We start from the raw sequence: 22,125 nt of genomic DNA, 5'->3' as shown, positions 1-22,125 counted from the left end.
GATTTACAGATGAGTACTTATGAGTACTTGTAAGCAATCATATGTTTTTAAGAATAAACCCTTTAGAGCCTGAAATTTAGAAAATGTTAAACCTCAAATTTCTTTTCCTTCTTGGAAATATCTTACTAGGATTATATTATGGATTCTCCACCAGATGCACCAGATAACACATCTGGTATACTGTTCGGTGTGAGACAGAGCTCGGGAGTTCCACAGTACCAGACTGAGCCAACAGTGAGTCTAACAGGTGGGTATAACTGTGGTAGTTGATAGAAGAAAGAAACAGTAATGGCATTTAATTGTGGTGCAGATCTGTGGGTTGTAATTTTAAATGAAGTTTTTAGAATATAGAAGTCTAGAACTTTTTTCTTCCCCTATATATTACATTGTAACTATATAATGCTTTATGAAATAAACCTCAGAACTTTGTGTTATCAGACTTAACTTTTTATTGCTTTAGACTGAATTACTGTGTAATGTTCATTTGGATTAAAAAAAGAAAATACTGCCAGATCCACTGTAATCTTCTTGACAGATAAAGGCTCATTTTTTTAATATCAAACACTTTTCAGCTAACATGAACAGGAATGGCTGTTAGCAAGAGAGGGGCTGTGGAACAGCGCCAGAAGAACTTCCTGTGTCTGCTGAGTGGATTCCCAGTGATGATTATCTTGGTTTCCTGACTGCTATGTATAGCACTTTGAGTAATTGGGATCAAAAGGATCCTGTGTAGAAAGGGGAAAGGAAAGAATATTGTTTGGCAACACTTCTTTTTTTTAGCTAGCTAAGCTGAAAGTTCAGCAGGAACTATTTTACCTACTTAAAAAGACAACAAACCACTTTTTTGTCATAACAGATGGAAGCATGTAGTATTTTCAATTGTAAACACACTCTAATTTGAAATTTCCCCTTTATTTTTTTGTGAAGGATTGCACTTTTGTAATAACTGACCATAATCCTATCAGTAAATTATAGATTTAAAAAAAAATTCTGGTTTGCATTTAAGGTAATGGGCTGTGTAAAATGAATGGCCTAACAGTCGTAATAGAAGTAACATGAACCCAGTTTTAGATTGCTAGTCTCTTCTGCTTGATATGATAATTTTTTGTGTCTCTAGTTTAGGTATTCCCTGCAGCTACTCATCAGTGAAGGCAGTATATTTCTTTGCATGGGTCCAACTAATCTGTGTTCTGATTCTCCTCTTAGTGGAACAAACTGCTTTTTTTAAAGTAAGCAAGGGTTTTATTTATTGCACATGGTTTGGTTTTCACCTCCAGTTCTTCAAAGCACAGGTATTAGTATAATTTTCTAATTTAGGAAACTTGCATATTTAATAACTATGTATATTTGGCTCTTATCCAGAAAAATGAAGCACTTAAAGGCATCAAGGATTGTAGTTCATTGTGTCTTAAATATACCATACTTAGTGTATGTCTACTTCAGTAAGATACATACACAAAAAATAGAAAACTGAAAGGTTTATAATTCCTGTTTCAACCTTGATTGAATGTCTTATGCTCCTTTATGACACCCAAGGCTAATGTAACACATAGATACTTCTAGAGTTCACATTCAATGATACAATGTATATTGCAATAGTAAAGTGTTTCATAATGGCTACGAAACATTTAGGAAAGTTTTCAGCAGTAGCATGAAGTGAAGGTGTCTGACAGTTTCGGCTGTGTGGTCTGTTGCATTCAGCAAACTAGTCTGAAGCATCAGTGATGCCAGGGATTTCTGTTTCAATGTAGCAGACCAGAGCCACCTTAAGATGACAATGAAAACAAGACCTGTTTTATACCAGTTAGATACTAAATAATACTTAAAATAATTTTTGCTTATTTTTCAAAAATGCCTTAAAATAGAGGGTTTTTTAAATGAACAAACAGCAAAATTCAAATGCGAATGGGTCTGTGATCTCCTAGTATGGTTATAACTTCTTTGAAAGAGGGAATTTATTAGGTCAGAGGTGTATAAGTCAAGGTAAGAATGCTTACTTTATAGCTTCTATATAAAATAATCTTCAGAACATTTTAAGTGTCACAGATAGGTGAAGGTTTTGGGGTTTTTTTTTGTAATAGGAATTATTACTAATTTTGTTAACATGTAAGGATTTTTTTTCTTTAGAAATCAGGGTTTCTGTAGTAAACTGAAGTATTTTACTGAAGATTCTTGAAAAAGACCTTCTGTGTTATCCCTGCCCCTTACTACCTAGCTGTACATAATTAAATATGTAGCATTTATGAGCGATGTGGTTGGTGGCCTTGTGCTGAGGTGGATTCAGCAATGCAGAAGAGTGCAGAAGTTGTAACAGCTGTATGAAAGCTTTTTGTGGTCAAGTAAAGAAGAAATGGAAAAATATAACAAGTGAGTACATATGAGGCATAATGTGATAAATCTCCAGATGCTCAAACATCAGCCTTTCCTGCTGGGAATCTGCCTCACAGGACTGGACAGGGAGGCAGTTTGCTTGGTGTAGGTAGTTATCACTGAATAAACACAGCTTAGATGTGGAGCAGAGGGTTGTTTTCTTAAATACTGGAATACTTTTCTGCAACAAGTTATCTCTGATCATTGAGAAAGTTCTTAAGATAATAGTTCAGCTCCTAACTACAACCAGAGAAGTTATTGGAACAGTTGGACAGATGGAAGTGGAGATCAGTGTCTTGGACTAGTTTTCTGCAAGTGCATACCTTATCATGCATAGTGTTAAGGCTGTGTGCAGCCTGTGATTGTGGAATGCTGACAAATAAGACCTATGCTGTTACCTCAGATGTGCTGACATGGTGCTTCAGGTTTGCTTAGAGATTGATCACTGTATCAAGATAATGTCGGCTGGGTCCCCAGTCCAAGGATAATCTTACAGTAATGGAGGTGCTGGTTTCAGGACAACACGAAGTCAAATACTTAAGGGCCAGTTATTAGGCACTACATCTCTGCATTTTTAGAACTATTTTTAGGGACTTTTTTCTTAGAAATATTGCAAACAATCAGTGAATTGATTTATTTTCAGAAACGGGCAAATTGGCATAATGTGATCACTTGCTGGAAATAACACTATTTTAATCTTTGGTATTATTTTATGCACAGAATAAAATCTCAAGTGTTTTATAATTATTTAATATTTTATAAATCATACTTATGTTAAATGAGCTTGAACAGAAGCTGTTCATGAGAGACTTTTCTGTCAGAACAGCCTAAGTCATTCCAAATAGCAGGCAGTGCAGAAACCAGCTGGTTAGTTCTAACTTTATTGTGAACCTATCTGAAATTAGAGTGAGTGAGGATGTAAACAGCAGGCCAGAGAAGTTCAACTGAACATAGTATGGTCTGTGAACTCAAGGATGGGGCCATATATCTTGGCTTTTGTCCTTTTCTCAGCTGGTTTGAGAAAATTGAGTTGGATATCATTTTGTTCACTACTGTATGATTTATTATGTTTATTAATAATATATTTTTTAATGTATGTAATTTATTATTATGGGAGATCTTAACTGCTGTATTGCTTTGAGTGGGATGCAAGACAAGCACCTGTGTGCATTCCTCCTAAGTTCTGTGATCCTGCTACTTGGACTAACTATTGCCAAGTGTTTTTTGCAGTTTCCACCCTTCTTTTGCAATGATTTGTTTAAACAGTTTAAAATTCTAATAGAAAGGGAGGAGGAGAATTCAAGTTTCAGGTTGCTCTTGGAATGACTTTCCCTTTGAGAAAAGAGGTAGTCTGGCTGTTTCAGTATATTAATAATCAAGCATGTTTCCTTCTCAGCCAAAAAGTGCTTTCCAGCTGATCGTAAAAGATCAGGATTTATTCTCAACTTTGAGGTATTTCCATCTGTGTATTTTCTCCTGTAATACTAAAATGAGAAGCTACCTACAGAGTGATTCTATTGTATGGAATCATTTCATGTTTGTTTTTACATGTCTTGTTTGCAGCTGTTCTACTGTCAGACTCTTTCCCAGCAAACAGCAGAGAGTGGCTATAAGATGAAATATTGATGGAAATGTTTCCTCCTCCCTACGTTAGGTAAAACAGTGCATTGCAGCCTAAAATGTACAAAAGAGGTTCTTATCTGTATTCAGGAATGAAGAACTGCATCGTATTTACAGAGAATCTGATTTTTATGAGTTTGTCTCTAAGAAGTTCCATAATTGCATACAAATGTGACCTGCCTCAGTTCTGAGGCACTACAGAACACTAGGTTTGCTGTAGAACTTTCCAACTTAGTTTGCCCTCAGCAGACTTGTCAAAGTTTTACAAACTTAGTATTAAGGACCATAGCATCGCTGTTGTGCGATCTCTTGTGCATCTCTTGCACGGTCATCCACTCATGTGAAGGATTACCTGCTTAATTATGATTTTTAGCAGTAACGTTATGCTCTTGGAAAAATACTGCTTGATCCATATCTAGTGCGTGGACTGTGCAATATTATTTTTCTGACAAGATGTATAAGGCTGTTGTGTAATCATCTCTTACCCTGTACTTCTATCCTTGCTATAAGGTGAATGTAACTGTGTGTTTCATAGCCTTGCAGTGTACATCTGACCCTGAAGTTGAGATATTACTTGAAACTTTTTTTAGTTTAATCTGTTTTAACCTGCTTAGTTTGCACGGAGTCCTCCAGATCTGTGAATGACTTGTATATGCAAGAGAACTTCATCTGAAAAAGTAGCTCTCACTGGTGCTTTTTTGCACTTTGGAGAGGACTGGAAGATTGGGTTTACTCATTAGTGTTAAACATGAGACAGTTTTTGGTTTTATTTCTGTTTTAATTTGTGTGAAAGGTATTAATTTACTCTGATAAGAACACTATTCTTTACTTCCATCCATTCGTGGGAGTAGTTATTTAGAGGATTTGTTCTGTGAAGACACATTTGTTCAAAAGGAGTGATGCATCTGAATAGGCCTAGGTTACAGCTCCTGCCAGAGAGAAATAGGCTCATTATTGAGAACCAGGTGGTGAAATTACTTTCAAAAGCAGTTCTCTTATCCCTGTATGATGATGGCTAGGTCCTGGCATAAAAGTAGTTCTGTGTGCTTCTTCAAGAATTTAAATCTCTTAAAAACATCACAAAATCTGTCTCGTTTTGGGGGTAAGTGGGGAGGACAGAATTAATGCTTTGTCTCTATCGTGTTTCCTTTACCTCCCATTTTTCTGTGATTACTAAGATTTTTGTAAAAGTGTATGATGAACAGAACAAACTGAAGTTGATTTTGGGCTAAAGAATTTTAATTAGAAGGTGGTAGTAAAATGTTGCATATGGTCTCTCCTGTCACATCAGTTGCAGTTTCATTTCAAATAGTATGTTTTGCTAGAATAACAACTAGCAACTAACCTGTTATTCTGATTGCAAATTCTGACTTTTATATGTGTTTTACAGATACAAGTACTGCATCAAGCAACATTAAGAATGGAGGGCCATTTCCACGAGCTTGTCCAAAGTGCAATATTCATTTCAATCTTATGGATCCTTTAAAAAATCATATGAAGGTAAAATAATTTGAGGATGATGAACATTATAAACTGAAGTAGGCTTCTGGTCATGAAAAATGTTTCAGTTTGTACATAGTCTGGCTTCTGTCTTTGATTAGATGGGGCTAAATTATTGTGAAGTCAGAGAGATAAAGAATGAGAGCCCTAAGTCTTGTTACTTTGGGCATTATTTTTTTCAATGAAATGAGGCATATATGCTGCCTCTGTGAATTCTCTCTCACAGCTGTAGCTTTTGAACATTTGGCCAGATAACAAGAGAATTTGATGAAAGTAATTGTCTGTAGTAGCAATGCAAGTTGGCCCACTAGTACTGCTAGCAGCAGCCTGTTGACCCACATCTGTGGTAGGTGATTTCTAAGGCAAAAATAACCTTGTAAATTAAACTTTTTTTCCTTTATATATCATATGGGAACTTAAGAAGTCTTCTGAGGGAAAAACATTAATTTGTAACGCATACTTAAAGTGATAAACAAAGCTTTCATAAACTATGCATCTGTTACTCTTTATGAAGCCTACTTGTCATTGTTTCCAGAAACATTGTTTCCTGGAAAATGCTTTTTTTTATAATTTGGTAGAGATTAGCACAGTTCTCAGGGATCTATTCCATTTCAGAGAGAACAGAAATGTCTTTGCAAACAAGAATAAGTCATGTAAAAAACTGTACGAATTACTTTGGAACAGAATTTTTTGATGCTCTCAATTGCTGTTAACGCAAATTGTTGTAGTTTGAAGGATTTAAGATAAATTATAGCTAGTGTCCTATTTAGCTTCAAAACACAAGTAAGAAATGTACAATTCAGAAATGTTATCTTTCTCTAATCATTTTTTGTAAAGAATTGCTTTTGCACTTGGTACTTTAAATGAATGAAAGAGCCATGGATGACAAAAAACAACTTTTTTTTTTTTTAAATTCCTATTTACAAAAAGCGTGCTGTCTTCAATTTCTGCACTAGAGAATGAACAGCTTACCATTACAGAAGGTAGTCATGCACAGTAAGACCTGTTTCCCAGCGGGAGATGAGCATTCTGGTTTTGCTCATAGTTACTAACTTGATAGCATGAAGTATCTCATATAGGGTATGCTTTTAAAGCATTAAGCTTTGTTGTGCAGCTATTGGGTTAAGCATTCATTGTCTACTCTTTCATGTGAATACAAGTGACGTGTCTGCTGTGTGACCTAGAATTTCTAAATTTTTCAGTAAAGCTGAAAAAAAAAACTTGCAATTCTCAACAAATGTCCTCCCTAAGGAAGTAAAAAATTGCATGAAGTCCTCAATAAACTTGCGCTTGTCAGTAAACTACTGTATGAGAATTGCTTTTCTTTCTTGTTTTTAAATTTTAGGAAGTAGACATTTTTCTAATGAGTAAGGTACCACTATGCAACTCTGACATTCTGATTTGAACTGGAAACTTATTTACATGAAACCATGAAAATAGTTATTCAGTGTTAAAAATACTTTGTATTGTGTTACCTAAATGTTACTGAAAGATCAGTCCAGAGTTAAAAATGCGTATGTGAGCATGAGTTTGAGTCAGTGTGTCACAGAGTTGAGAAGCTTTGCATGTAGCCCTGATTAGCAGGCAGTTTCAGTTTTAAGATGCTGTTGTCATTGATGGAGTTTGTTAAGGGAGTCTTACACCTTTTGTCTCTGTTTCTTCTATCCCTTTCTGTCTAGTATTGTTGTCCAGATCTGGTTAATGACTTTTTTCTGGGCGTGGTCCAAACGGAATGTTCCACTACAACAAGCAAGACTACTGAATATGAGAAAGGAAAGTTGATTATGTTAGTTAACGATTTCTATTATGGGAAACATGAAGGTGATACCCAACAGGTACAACAAGAGCAGAAGACTCACACAACGTTTAAGTGCTTCAGCTGCCTGAAAGTTCTTAAAAATAATATAAGGTATTTGAACTCACTTCCTTAATGTTTTAATGATTTACAGCCCATATCAGTTAATGTCATGCATTTGAAACTTGTCTATTTGGAATAGAAAGGATTTGTTTTGTGTGTCTTGCAAACTATTAATGCTGGATTATTGGACAGAAATTGAATTAATTTTTAGTATGTGTGTTTATCTGTAGCTTTAACTTATTTACAGATTAGAGAACAAATCTTAGAGGTGTCTAATGGAAATAGTGTAGCTCTAATGAGAGCAATGGTAGCACTTAGAGGTTGGAAAAGGCGACAACGGAGTATTCTGCAATTTACCATCCTGATTGATGGTGTTGTCAGTAGATGTGAGTGTTGTTTCTCTTCAGGGATTCACAGTGACTAATAGTTGGTCGTTTGCTTATGTAACAACTGTTATTTTGATGGAGTAATTTTAGTTCCAAGTGCTACAAAAAGCTTCAGTAAGCTGTTTTAATAGGTAGACCAATCCATGTCATTGTTCATTTGGAAGTTAAGGTCATTCTGTTTTTTCACGTGCATTTTTTAGGGGAAGCTGAAGTAGCAGAACGTAAAACTGAAAAATGGACTATTCTTTCAAGGGCATAGTCTGCAAGTCCAACTGAACAGCCTTATGCTAACATCAAACCCATGTTTTTGAACAAAAGTTTCTTTAATTTCTGAACATTGAACTTGCTGTTAAGTATCTATATAAATGAAAGTGCCGATATTACATATTTAAGCAGAGTTTACTGTTCTCCATATGAAATATGTATTTTTGTTACTTAAGAATTTGTATTCCAAGGTAATTTCTATACTTCAAGCTATTTATTATGGTGGGCAAAATAAATACATATATTCTCTCTAATTCTACTGGAAATTTTTTGGACCTTTGTTCTTGAAATGAAACCCATTCAAAATAGAGCGATTTAGTCAGCAGTAGTGGGTTATGCAGCTAACCTGTTCTTGTGACAACTTACTGTTCCACAAATGACTGACCTGCCAACTTTGTGAGAAGTTCAGCTTAGACTTCTCAGCCATGATAGATCCTTCTACAGGCATATGGATGAGGAAAATACAAGGAAAATGCAGTGACTTTCGGCAGTGAACTACCACAAGTTTCTGATAACTTTTTGGTTGTTATTTGCACAGTGGAATTTCTTGAAAACTGTCTTTCATAAGTTATCTTCAGACCTAAATACTTACAAAAAAGAAAGCTCTTGAAATACTCTTGCTTTTGTATGGAGATGTTTGTAGATAAAGCTATGAATGTCCTATGTGAAGATATGGTCTTAGTACTTACTAGAGGTCTGAGTGGCTGGCATATCTTAAATGTTTACTCCTCAAATTTCTTCATATTCGAAAGTGCTCTCAGAATTGTTTCTAACGTTCCTTTGCATTTTGCGTGTGATACATAATGCATAATGACTGTGTACATCTTTTTTCACCTGTTTACTCTCATTTTAAGGTTTATGAACCACATGAAACATCATTTAGAGCTTGAGAAGCAAAGCAGTGAAAGCTGGGAAAGCCACACCACCTGCCAACACTGTTACCGTCAGTTTCCCACCCCATTCCAGCTGCAGTGCCACATTGAAAGTACACACACACCTTACGAGTCTTCTAGTAAGTTGGATTATATTGCACTGAATCTTTTTGTAACCTAGAATTTTAGATATTTTTTGACTTTTGCTGGTTAGTAACTTCGGAATGGAACCGTTGTACTTCAAGGGCAATAATTTGGAGGGTTGTAAGCAAAAGTTAGACAGTCATTCAGCTTCTGTCAGAGCAGTATCTGGAAAAACTTTTTTTTTTTTTTTAAGTTGGAGGGATTCCTGTTTTTTTTTTTTTTTTTTTTTTTTTTTTTTTTTATTGCAAACTTGATTTCAAGAGTTCATACTGTTGAAGAACCTCATATTCCTGAAGTTGTCAAGAGTTTTATCTGAAGAGCTGGAAGAAGATCATTAGATTGTTTCCCCTTTATGTATTTATATACAGTTCACATGTACGTATGTATTATAGTTGATTGCATTATGACCCCAAACTAATTTGTGTTTTTTTGCTTTTTCTAGCTATTTGTAAAATCTGTGAATTATCCTTTGAAACAGAACAGGTTCTTTTGCAACATATGAAGGACAATCATAAGCCAGGTGAAATGCCATATGTTTGCCAGGTATTTCAGAATTTGTTTTGTTTTGTATCTACATTACCTACCCCCTCTGCCCACCCCATAACGCACGCACCCCATCTGTTTTTACTTTTTATAGACTTTTAACAAGAAGCAAAATTTCTTATTTTAGGTATGCAACTACAGATCCTCAGCTTTTTCAGATGTAGAAACACATTTCAGAACAGTTCATGAAAATACAAAACATCTGCTATGTCCATTTTGCCTCAAAGTAATTAAAATTGGAGCACCGTATATGCATCATTACATGAGGCATCAGGTAAGCAGATGCTTTCTTAATTCTAGAAAAATGCTAAATATCAAGATTCTCTTCCTAAAAAAAAGTTTCTGAAAAAGTGTAACTGATTTGTATAGTGTTAATAGATAAAAATAGTCAATAAAATATGAAGACCTAGAGGTGCTTGTTGTGAGAAGTTTCAAAGCGAGTTGTCAGACTGTCATGTTTTATATGACAGGAGTTTCCTGCTTAAAAGTCTCTGGACACTGTGCATTACCATGTTGTCTTACCGTTTCCTTCTTGGTAGCAACACTGCTTTATGTCTGTACTGAGTGTCTTGACCTTGTGCAATATTAAGAGTTTGTCAGGTTGATCTTTACAAGTGGAATAGCCATTCTTTGAGAGAATAAGGTTAGAATTTTTTCTGTGACATCCTTACTTACTCTAGACTGGCTTCCTTTTTTTTCAAGAAAAAAGGAATATACCGTTGCACTAAGTGTAGACTGCAGTTTTTGACTTGCAAAGAAAAAATGGATCACAAGACTCAGCATCACCGAACATTTAGAAAGCCTAAACAGTTGGAAGGATTGCCTCCTGGAACAAAGGTAAGTGAAGAATAATGGAGCAAATGAAAAAAAAATGTATTGGAAGAAGAAAATGTTGAAATGGAAAGAGTACTTCTTTCTTTTCTGCAGCAAAGAAATTTTTATTGCCTCTAAAACAAAAAATTCATTTCCTCTTAAAGAAGGGCTAGCAACATTTCACAGCTTCCACTAGTTGGTCTGTGTCGTTGCCCTGTCCCATTCCATTCACACATGTGCTGGTAGTGCAATCAGTGATACTTTATTGAGCTCTCTGTTAATTTGTCCCTTTCCACTTATTATTTCTTGTGTTAGGAGAAAAGCAGGTAATGTGGATGTTGATCTGTAGTCATAATTTCTTATGTAAGACTTCCATTATGTGGAAGGTAGTAGCAAAATGCAGGTGCAATGCAAGATGATTTTCCATAGGCATTATGTGCTTACAACTGGGTGTACAAAGTCTTTTTATCTTCTGCATTTCAAGGGCTGAGGAGAAGAACCCAACAGTGTGTTGTGACGTAAACTTGGTTTTACGTCACTTAATATTTAGCATTAAGTCCATGTCTTGAGAAGGAACAACTTGCCTGTAGATTTCAGAACTTTCTTACAGCCTTTTAATGAATTGTGAAGATTTATTGTCTTTCACTTGAAGTGAATAAAAAAATGAACATCTTAATTACCTACTCACAGTCGATTTCCTCTAAAATACTGTCTTATATTTTGTAAGGGAAATTACTGAAGTTGAAGTTGTGTTGCTTGGTAGTGATTCTGGATTCTGTGATGTCACTTCAGTATTTTAGAAGATTCAGAGTATTTGTAATTAATAAAAGCTTAGCTTTGTGTTAAAGCTTTGGTGTTAGGAGAGCTTGACAGAGTGTAGAGAATAAAACTGAAGAGCCTGGAACAAGACTTAAAAGCTGAGCTGCTTCTAAGCTGTAAGTAGGGGCAAGAAGTGTAATTCAGAAGCCAGAATTTGTTTTGAAGGGTCTAGAATGAAGAGCAAAAATTATCTGAAGTACCTTTACTAATCATGAGGCAACAGTACACAGAGGTTTAGTTTAATCCAGGAACTGATTTGTTTGGTATTTTCTGAGCTGAGCTAATTGTTCTGACCCATCTGGCTCTTATCTACAACTACTTTTTCTTGGTTATTGGTTTTAAGAGTAGGATATAGGCAGTTGCAGGTCTGAATACAGAGTGGTGTTTTTTTGTCATAGCTAATTATTTCCACCAAAACAAGAGCTTTTTAATATCTAGCAGACTACTCTAGTCAACAGTAGTGCGTATTTTTCAAAGCTGTATTTACTGAGGAAGATTTTGTATGCTATGCAAGATAGTCACTTCTGTCTTGAAGTGACTAAAACTTTGAAGAACAGAAATGGGAACTTAAACAGCTTAAATCTAAATAGAAGAACTTCTGATTTTGTACTTGTAGGTTACTATTCGAGCATCTATTGGATCTCTTCAGTCAGGATCTTCAGTTAGCACAAGCACATCCACGTTTCAGTTATCACCCAAAGCGAAGAATACGACCGCTAGGAATCATAGCAGATCTAATTCAAATAAATCGAAAGCAAGATCAAAACCAACAACTGCACTGAAGAAGCAAAATGCATGGACCAACAGCAGCAGCAAAAAAAAAAAGGTTACAAATACAGCATTGCATAATCTAAGGTAAAATAGGAGCATTAAAATACACTGAAGTATGCTTTGAATATAAGTATCCAATCATTTAATTATTTTTCAATAACTTACGGTCCTGCAATATAGAATATTTGACAACTTAATTTTGCAGAAGATGACTCAGACTTTCCACATACTGTGATTATAACTCTGCGTTGTTTTTTTTTCATAATTTTGTTAGTAATGGACTTGATGATGGAAAAACAGATGCTCTGGCAAGTTTTCTATTCTAAATTTAGATTTTTTTTTTTTTTTTTTTCTGCGCAGAGCTCACAGTTATTGAAATATTGATGCACCAGGCATATTTATGTTGAAAAGTGACCTGAGAATGGACTCTGTTTTTTGCAAGCGTAATGGAGAGAAAAGTGCTTTCCTCCTTTCCTCCTTTAGTGCTAAAGTGCTATTTGAACCTGTTATTTGAAAGGTTAAAGGTCTGGTTACCACAATTTGGGGAACTATTGAAAGAGTCAATAAGATAAAAGCAAGCTGTGGGGAAATGGTCTCCTTACATTTACGATTTAATAGTTTTCACAATTCTTTAATAATTCCATGGGTCTTTTATGGACTAGAATATAATGTTGTTGGTTAACGTGCAGTAGCAATTCTCTGTCAAAGAGGTTATGGGTGTCTCCCTTTCAGTAAGGTGCTAGCACTCAGAATTTAGCTGTTTGAAACATCTAAAAATAACCAGCAAACTTAAATAAGAGCAGGATTATGATCTTCGTCTGTAGCTTTTCCAAAGGATGATGGGAAATCCATATTTTCTTGTGTTCACTGTGTGAATGAAATGTTTCTTTGAAATTCTTTTCAAGTAGAGAAAGACAACAGCAGCAGCTGAAACTGGAGAGTCTCATCTGCAGTATCTTGTTTCCAGAAATGCTCAGTAACTGATGACCTTAATAAAAAAAAAAAAAAAGTATAAGCTGTAATGACAGTAATTCAAGAAAAAAGAGTCTTATGTTTACTATTATAACCCATAATAAATATTTATCTGATTTATTTTTTTTTTTCCCTCCAATGTGGGCAAGCTTTTTACAGGTGTAAAGCAAAAGGTTTGGAATAGTTGTGTTGTCCTGAGGTACTGATGTTAACTATGAACTTTTCCATATTACGTTAGGTGTCGTTTGGGAGCTCACAAATGCATTGAATGTTACTCAGAGATTAAAGATTTTGCAAGTCATTTTCCTGCGTATGTCCATTGTAGCTTATGCAGATACAATACTAGCTGTAGCAAAGCCTATGTGAATCACATGATGAGGTAAGAATTCTGTACAATTTTTTTTGAATTATCACATACTTCTAAAGTTCATATAAGTTGTATGAAGTGTGTATTAACACGTTGTGACCTGGGTCTCATAGGGACACATGTATGTTGGATTTTCACTTCTAATGAGGACCTAAACCCAGTATTCTTCTTGTACCTTAAAAAGCTAGGAGTTCAGGCAGCTTTCTGTCTTACCTTCACAATTTCAGTGGGGTCTTTCATTGTCATTTCAGCCAGACTTAACAAATAATGGTTAATTGTTGCATATTCTCTGAGTTTCAGATTTAAGATCTCATCTGTTTTGCACAAGTGCTGAATATAAACCCACTGCTATCGCTAATGAAATCCATGCTCAGAATGCCGTGTAAAGAATGTCTCAAATAGCATAATCAAATGGATACCACTTTCATCATCTGTGAAAATAGCAACATCTGATCTTGTCTGAGGTTTGTTGCTGTAAGATAGTGTAGGATATTAGTGATGACAGATGTAAAAAAGACTTTTAAGAAAACAACATGCAAGTTTTCAGAGCAGTGGGAGTATCACACACAATGAGTGGACATAGATCTCTTGGCACTGAGGTTAAAAAATATTTTTGAAAACCTACTTGTTAATCCTGTGCCTTTGAAAGGTCAAATGTGTTGTGGCAGAAAGAAAAGAAAAAAAAAAAAAAAAAACAACAATGCAATTGTCTTTTTGAAGATTTATGTTTAAAATGCCTTGATGTTTTTGAAGTTGAGTATACTTAAAAGTATGACTCATACACTTTTTTGTGTATTTTTTGTGCATTGTCCTAGTCACATTAATGTCAATGTTCTTGTATGAAATAGCTTACAAAGTTCCATGCAGATAACCTGTGGGTTAACACAGGTTGCATGCTTAACAAATAATAAAAATTAATCTAACTAATTGTAATCATACAAGAAAAAAGTCAGAACAGAAGAAGGGAATCTACTGTAAACTATTCCTGGTGTTGTCCATGCTCTGGCTGTTGTCCAGTTCAACCATGCAGCAAAACAACTAGTCTTTTGTCCTTTATCTCCTCAGTGCTCTGTCTTGACTGTCGCACTACTTAGACCTCTTGCAGCTATCACCACCTAAGGAACAAGAAGTGGTGTGGAAGAAGGCTGTATGTTTTTGCTGTAGCAACATCTGTATTTGGTTGCTTGCTTTTTCTTTAATACTGGGAATATATTATGTTGGCACGTGCTTAACCTGCATGAGTGATAACTTGAAGTCAGTTTTTAGTGTCTCTTGAGGAACTTTATGTTGAGTAAAACTTCTTCACCCTATAGCTTTTACTGTGTAACTTAAGCACGGTGCTTCAAGACCTGAATTGCTGATGGAAGCAAGCTATGTTCGTGCAATACTGTGCCAAAAAAAAATTGAAGTCTTTCCCCTCCCAAGCTCCTTACTAGAGAGCTCGAAAGTAGAAATGCTTGGTGTTCCTGAGGTTGTTTGTTTCTTCTGCTCTTCAGCACAGCGATGTGGAGTTTTCTTTTACCAGTGTTTTGAATTGGAGATGAGATTCACAAGCATGTACAATTCCATCAAATCAGTTTTTTAGAATAATGCAGGTCAGTAGTTGAACATTGTGTTTTCTTGCCTTGTCAAAAGCAAATTTCAGTACCGTGTGTAGTATGTAGGGAATATATGGAGTAATATACTTAAGAGAGACAGATTAAATTATGGTGGTTTGCTTTTTGTTTTTTAGTTTTCACAGTGCTCGTCCAAGTAAAAGATTTTGGATATACAAGAAGCATTCAGAAGAGCTACGGTAATTCTGCTTTTATTCAGTTGTAGATCATCCTCTTTTGCTTTATGTTAGTGACTTGATTGTTCAAAATAAATTAGAGCCTCTTGAATTTCTAGGCTTCCACAAACAGCAGAGGTGAAAATGTTATGACTTCTACTAACAGTGTTCTCTTTTGTGACAGACTTTTATTGTCCACTTTTGTTGACTTTTCTCATGGCTTTTTTTAAAAATATTTCCATAGCTTGCTTTTCCAATTATTCATGATGTGCAAGGTCTGAAAGAGGGAGGTGGAAAAAACCAAGAAACTCAAATTCTGTCTGTAGTACTACAGTACTTTTTTTTAAAGTACTTTGTATCTCCGTGTCAGCATGGAGATATCCTAGACAGTGACTGGAATTTCCACATGAGGTGCTTCTGAGTCACTTCATATAAAACTGCAAAAGCAGGGTTGTTTTTTTCTCTCTAGTCTGTCCAGTAGCTGCAGGTTAAAGCTGTTTTCACAGCCATATTGTGTTTACACATACTTTTTACTTTCTCTCCTCTAGAGGTGTGACTGTAGTATGTCTTAACTGTGATTTTCTGACTGATGGTTCTGGCTTAGATAGGATGGCCACACATCTGAGCGAAAGCCATGCTCATGCTTGTCAAGTTATTATAGAGAATGGTGAGTATGTGTAGTTGTTTTCTTATATAGTACACGTACAAGTACTCACATGAGGGTGCCTGTCCCTTATGGTAGTCTTTTTTTCAATTACATTCTAATTTCTGTGCGTAGATTTGAAAGTGAGTACTTGTGTATTTCCACATTTTTTTAAAGTATTTTTAACTTGATCCTTTATTCTTATTTTCAGTTTCTGTAGATTTACCAACTGCTGAACAAGTATCTGAGTAAGTTTTGTTTTACCACTCAGTATTTCTTCTTTTCCTTTGAATTCAGCGACAGATGGTCAAGAATTGTACTTTGAACTTGGATTTCTTCCAAATTCATTAGAACCAAAAATGTATGGAATGTACACTTAATGTGTTTTTACTCTTGACTATGTCCAGAATTGCAAGAAGCGGGAGGTAAATTGCCTAGGTCATAAAACAACCAGTTCTTGCAGTATTAAAGTTTCTTGGTCCTAACTGCTAAGCCTAGGCCTAGAGCTACTGTTATTTCAAGTTGGTTTTAATATTAGCAATATTAAATGAGTGTTTAATGTTCTTTACACAATGTTGATATAAATACAAAAAGAAAGTAAAAAATTTTACTGGACATTGGATACATTATTTAGAAATTGTTTTCTAAGTAATGTCATTTATTTGACAAAAGGTATACTAATTAATGTCTAATTTTTTAAATGCAAAGAAAAATTTGAAAAGAAAATAATATGGAAATTTTGGCTTTTGGTTTAAAGATTTGAAAAAGATCCTGCAATATTGCAGAGGCCACGTTTATGGATTTGTTTTTTTTTTTTAAATATCAGAAGACTCAAATATGCTAAACCTTTCCCCATTTGTGCCAGAGCAGTATCTGAGACTTTACAGTGTAGTTTGTGAACCTACTTATGCCTTAACTGAAGGTTGTGAGGTATGCCAGTAGAAATAAACATTTGAGTTCTCTCATTTGAGCCTCATTTGAAGGCAGGAGTGAAGATGTCAATTATACTGCAAAGAAGGAAGTTTTCAGAAGGCAGAAGAACATAGTTTAACCCAGATTTGACAGCAGGGTGTCACTGAATCCGTATAACCTATAGTAGGATTCTAAAAGAGACTGGATATTCTCATGTATGATGAGGACTTCAGCAGAGAGAGAGCAGTCTTCGCTGGGCGTTGAAAGTATTCCCAATAGGTTATTTCTGATATAGTGAAAGGTGTCATGTTCATGCCAGGTAGGTTAGATGACCTTAAAAGGTCTTTTCCAACCCCAAGTGTTCTATGATTTCATTACTTCCTATTAATATTTATTACTTATATTGTTATATACTTGTCTATATAGTTGTCTTGTAACTTTAATTTTCTAATGAAGTGGCCAGTAAGAAGACATGCTGGAATAATCTCTCCACTGATCCAAACATGGAAATATATTTATTTGGTTACAAGTAATAATAGCACAGAAAGTATGCTGTGAACTTCAAACCTCTAATAGTAACTGCTTAGCATTTGAGCTAGTTGAATAGAACTTGTGAGTTGATAAGATGAATAACAGACATTGTTAAGAATAGAAGTTATTTTGTAAGGAGCAGATGGGAAAGAAGTTAATTTGGAAAACCATTCCAAAAAAATATTTATGAATGAAATTTCTCTTCCTGGAGTGCTGAATATTAAGATCTGACAAAATACTAGGAAAAGTCACTTAGAGTGAGCTGGGTATTCCCTTCATTAATCCAAGGTGGCTTGTGTTCTGCTTGGATTTCAGTGAAACTCAAACAATGGAAAAATAAATGTTGAGCTGTGATACAACTTTAGTAGCTGGATGTATGTGTTTGGAATTCATATCTGCTAGACTATATGTGAGGAAAGGTTACAGGTGTGTGGTGGGTACAGATGTATATTTGTGGCAGGCTGTTGTCAGTACTGCGGAAGTATCTTGTTATCTTGAAAATATTGCACAGATGTCATACAAAAATATTTTAAGAATGTTAGATATGCTAAATATCTCTTATGCAGAAACAGATGGGTAAGCACTGAAGAAGTAGATTTGAACTACAGTGAAGAATATGTATTCAGGTGTGCTTCCACAAGCTCTTAGTGTCTTAAATTAAGATAGATGGGTAGAGCCATTATTTCTGAGAGCCCTGATTTTGCTGTTAGGTTACTTACTGGTTCCACATGAGGTGGTATAAGCTGTTATTTAAAAAAGAAGAAAAGAAAAAAAATGACATTGATAGACCTGGTTAATCTCATGAATCTTGTCCTTTTCCATGTAATATTTTGCTGATAGTTGGGACAAGAATTTAATTGCTGAGTCTAATAGTGTAAGTTCATCTATGTAGCAGACCTTGTATTCATTATTTGCAGTACAGAGTACGCACAAATATTTATCCTCATCATGCTCTGTGTTTAGCTTTGCAAGAAGAGGTACCTGTAGACAGTGCTCACAACTTTCACTGTGTGGTTTCTCTGTGATATATGAATGTATCTTCTCATTCTTTGACCTGTAATTTGGTGAAGTGTGTGCTGCTTATGGATTTGTGCAACATTGGCCACAGTGACCCACAATTAGACTCTTGGATGGTTTTGGATCTTCTCTTGCACCTTTCAGACCTTGGTATCTTCTGTGGTCTATAAGAACGACTGCATGTGTTATAAAACATCTTTATTGCTAATGACCAGACATGTTCTACAAGCTCTGTTCAGTATTGATGAGACCTGTGTTAGGACCAAGATTCTGTCATTAGTAGTACAGATAATCTAGGTGGTATTCGAGCAGGATTTTCCTTTGAAATTGCTCCTTTACAAAGGTTGCCTTGTTTTATTGTTTGGTGATCCACCTTGTGCTGAGGGAATGAGCCTTGTTAACTATTCCACTACTCTTCTAATGCTCTACTCTCTGCTTTGCGCAACATTAACATATTTTTAAATGAACTGACAGTAGACATTTTTGTTGCAGGGGAGTTGAAAGTGAGCAGGTATCCTATGCTGCTTTGGCTCACTGATACATCATTGTGGAGCAGCAAATTGAACCCAGTCGAGCTTGGGATTATTTTGGTATGTAAGCGAACAAGCATCTGACCAGACCTTTTCTTATTTCTTCATGCATTGAAGCTGTGGGGTATTCTCTTTTTACATCTTTCAGGCAGCAGGTCTGGTCTTTTCTCCATTACTGTAGTCTGGCAAAGGCTCTTCTGTGTTTTTGTTCTCTGCTTTGCAGCATTAATTTACAGCTTTTGGGGGCTATAAAAATCCATGGAAAAGAGACGTATCAGTAATTTCGTTTATGTGATGTAGTGTTTCTTTGCTGCTCATTGTCTCCTCAAGTCTGTCAGTATCATTCAGAGTTAGAGTAGCGTATAAATGAGGGCATATACTTAATAGCACCAAAGCCCCTTTTGTTCTGAACTTGATCTTGGCTTTTGAAAGTCGAGGGATTTGTCATTCTCTTTGGGTATTCACTAAAACATACAAGTCTATCAGTTTAATAATAAAGTTGCGTTTTTATCTAGCAATGTCTTTACAGCATATAGTGGTAAATATGCTTTGGAAGACTCGTATCACATGTAACTACATAAACTGAATCTTGGCCAAAGGAATTTGTTAGCTGTACCTTAATGGCTAAGTTTCTCTTGGCTCCTAAATACTGTAGGAGGAAAGCATGTGATGGAAACAGATGTATTTGCTGAGCCTTGATTCTGAGAGTGCAGCAGCCACAGTTCATTCATACCTTGTTCTTTTGGTATCATCTCTCATCTTCCAAGATGCTCTCTCAAGCTGCTAAGACATCTGCCAATTTTTATGTCACTGCTTCTGATTTCATCTGTAGTTCTAGATAATCTGTGGCAAGTTCATCCATCAAGGAGATGTCTAAGTATATGATGAGTTTTAGTTTTGTCATGATGACATCTAGTGTTCCTCCAGACTCAACCTCCTGCTTACAGTGGATATATTTCTTGGTTGAACGTCGCATTTATCAGCTTCCAAGTAACTTAATAGATAATCTTACTCTGTGGTCAGTTGTTACCTCTTCCTGGTTATAAGAGATCTGATGAACAATCTGACAAACAAACTATTCTTGATTTGCAACTCTTGCTTTATCTGCATAACCAAATTCTCCAAAGTTAATCTGTTTTGGCTGATATTTTTGTCTATTCCCTTTTCATGTAGAACAGAAACAATTTTAACTGAGCTTTTGCAGCCACTGTGTTATTGCTAGTAACAGTGAAGATCATGTCATCCATTGTCTTTGATGCATATTTTTGAATGAGCAACCTACTCAGTCAGCACTCTTAAGTCTTGTTCTTTTTGCTCCTTTTTATTCTGACAGAGTGTGTTCTGTCTTGTATGCTGTTCAATTTCAATCATCATCAGCTATGTACTAAAGTTTTTCTTACAGGACTTCTGCTTTGACACAGTATTCAGTAAGTGGGATCGCTTTTTCATTATGAACATGCTTTTGTAATTCAGAGGAAGCTGAATCTGAGGTATTTCACTTGCATTCAGGTTTGTCAGCAGCCAAAATCAGAGTATGATTGCAGATTTTTATGGCTTTGAAAATTCTTCTCTAAGAATTTACTGCAAATTATACTGGATTGATGCTTTGCTTTGAAGTTAGATGATTTGGAAGATTATCATTTGGTTCTTTTACAGTTTTGCTCTGGAAATTAATTTTAAAAATGTCTAGTTAAAACACTTGTGAGTTACCTACAGATTTCTAGTCTTGTGTAAGCAAGGGTAGCAAAACAGTTTATGTAGAAACAAGTTGTATCATGGCATCCTATTTCCATTTACATGAAGTTTGGAGGAGTTACTTAAGTGAAAAACTTGCACTATAAAAACAGTACTAAATCATGTAGATAAACCTGCATGACTCATGCTTTACTATCCCTGATAGTCCTGATTGCTACCAGCTTACATGAATAATGCAGCATATTGGACTATGTCTGTAAAGACAAAGTGTGAGGGTCTGACAAGAAAGTGAAAGTTTGTTTTAGGCTTTAAGTGAAAATATTTGTGACTCCTCAACTTTGTATGTAATTACACTTATTTATTCATAATTATAGTAAGTTAATTTGTAGCTGTATCCATTGCTAACCTATCTTACAAGTGAGAAACTGGAGACTGTATCAAGAAAGATTAATGTTACCATCTTTCCTTTTTCATTCATTCATTAAATGTGTTAGCATGGAAATACCTTTTTATTCTAACTATGCATTCACTTGTACCACACCATAGTAACATTTCTTCAAAGTGAATTTTTTTGCATGGAGTGGTAAGGGAAAATTGAGCTTTACTGAATCCCTTGCCCTGTTTAAAGTTATTTAAAGTGTTTTCTACTAAGAAGTTTACGGGCTTTGTTTTTAGCTATTTAAATATACCCCAAAACAACAAAAACCAATATGGAGGCTCTTCTATTATTTGGTTGCAAACAACTTGTTCGTAGTTCTTGGGTATGGTTGAGCTGAGTAGCTGGAAGGTACCTTAAGCCAGTCAGTTCTGGCTTAAGATGTTAGCTGGAGCTAATTGTCCTAGACGAGGTTATTTCTGGGTAGGAATGGTCAGAAAATGGATGTTTGGTGAAACATTCCAGCTGTTTTCAGTACTGCTTAACCTAAATATGGTATGGGAGCAACTGTGTGGCTGTAGGGGTGACCTGGCAGATCCCTGGGAAGAGTTATTCATGATTTAAGCTGTGTGTATACACAAATGTATATACATTCCTTAATGTGAAGGCAAGCAAAGCTGTGACTGCATGAATTTCAGAAATAAGTCATCTGTGTTTGGACATCTAAATGTTTGCTTCTTTTGTTGACTCCAGATCTGTGTTCCATTAGCCCAACATGACTCGTTGTGTAGCAGACGAAGTTTCAGATCAACCTGAATTCCAATTTAAAGTATCTAAAGGAATGCTCTTAATAAGCCAGCTTTTATTCTGTAATCAAAGCCTGAGTCTCTTTGGTTTTGTGGCCAGTACTTCCTATTAAGTATGTCAGTCTGAAAATTTTTCTTCAGCTGTTACATTTTGTCTGAATTTTTATTTGATGGAAGACTGGCAATTAGGGGTTGCTTTTCACTGTTCTTAACTGGAAATTTATGTACAATAAAGAATCTTGTGGGAGCTGTAGAACGATTGCAAAATTGTGGACCAACAGGCTGTATTTACTAAAGAAGATCACAATTTTTGTGTTGTTTTCATAAGATGATGTGCAGAAGTACTGTAGATCCAGTTACATAAGAAAGTAATTTGCCTGCGTTGCTTTTTGAACATGTGAGTTGGAACTCTTTGGAAACTGAACTACGGGATCCAAAGATTTAAGGTTTCTTAGCATAAAAGTCAGGAATGTAACATCATGGAGTGACTGTCTTCTCTGGTTTTTGCTAATTATGAATTAGAGCTGCGTTCAAAAACCTATTCT

At 35.4% G+C, this 22,125-nt stretch overlaps 1 protein-coding gene across 1 annotated transcript in view; it reads left to right on the top strand.

Moving 5' to 3' along the window:
* ZNF280D (zinc finger protein 280D) overlaps positions 1–22,125 on the top strand; it is a gene marked incomplete at its 3' end in the record, with an annotated part of 38,495 nt that overhangs the window by 7,009 nt on the left and 9,361 nt on the right. Inside the window, exons 4-15 of the mRNA XM_079541167.1 lie at positions 130–247; positions 5,381–5,490; positions 7,170–7,399; positions 8,853–9,010; positions 9,457–9,557; positions 9,685–9,831; positions 10,260–10,394; positions 11,806–12,044; positions 13,171–13,311; positions 15,032–15,094; positions 15,619–15,737; positions 15,925–15,961. Of these exons, the coding sequence (XP_079397293.1) occupies positions 130–247; positions 5,381–5,490; positions 7,170–7,399; positions 8,853–9,010; positions 9,457–9,557; positions 9,685–9,831; positions 10,260–10,394; positions 11,806–12,044; positions 13,171–13,311; positions 15,032–15,094; positions 15,619–15,737; positions 15,925–15,961 (1,598 nt within the window). The remainder of the gene's footprint in view (positions 1–129; positions 248–5,380; positions 5,491–7,169; positions 7,400–8,852; positions 9,011–9,456; positions 9,558–9,684; positions 9,832–10,259; positions 10,395–11,805; positions 12,045–13,170; positions 13,312–15,031; positions 15,095–15,618; positions 15,738–15,924; positions 15,962–22,125) is intronic.

Source organism: Tetrao urogallus, assembly GCF_951394365.1.
Source record: "Tetrao urogallus genome assembly, chromosome: 11".
NCBI classification, from domain to species: Eukaryota; Metazoa; Chordata; class Aves; order Galliformes; family Phasianidae; genus Tetrao; species Tetrao urogallus.
This window is presented reverse-complemented; position numbering and strand designations above follow the sequence as displayed.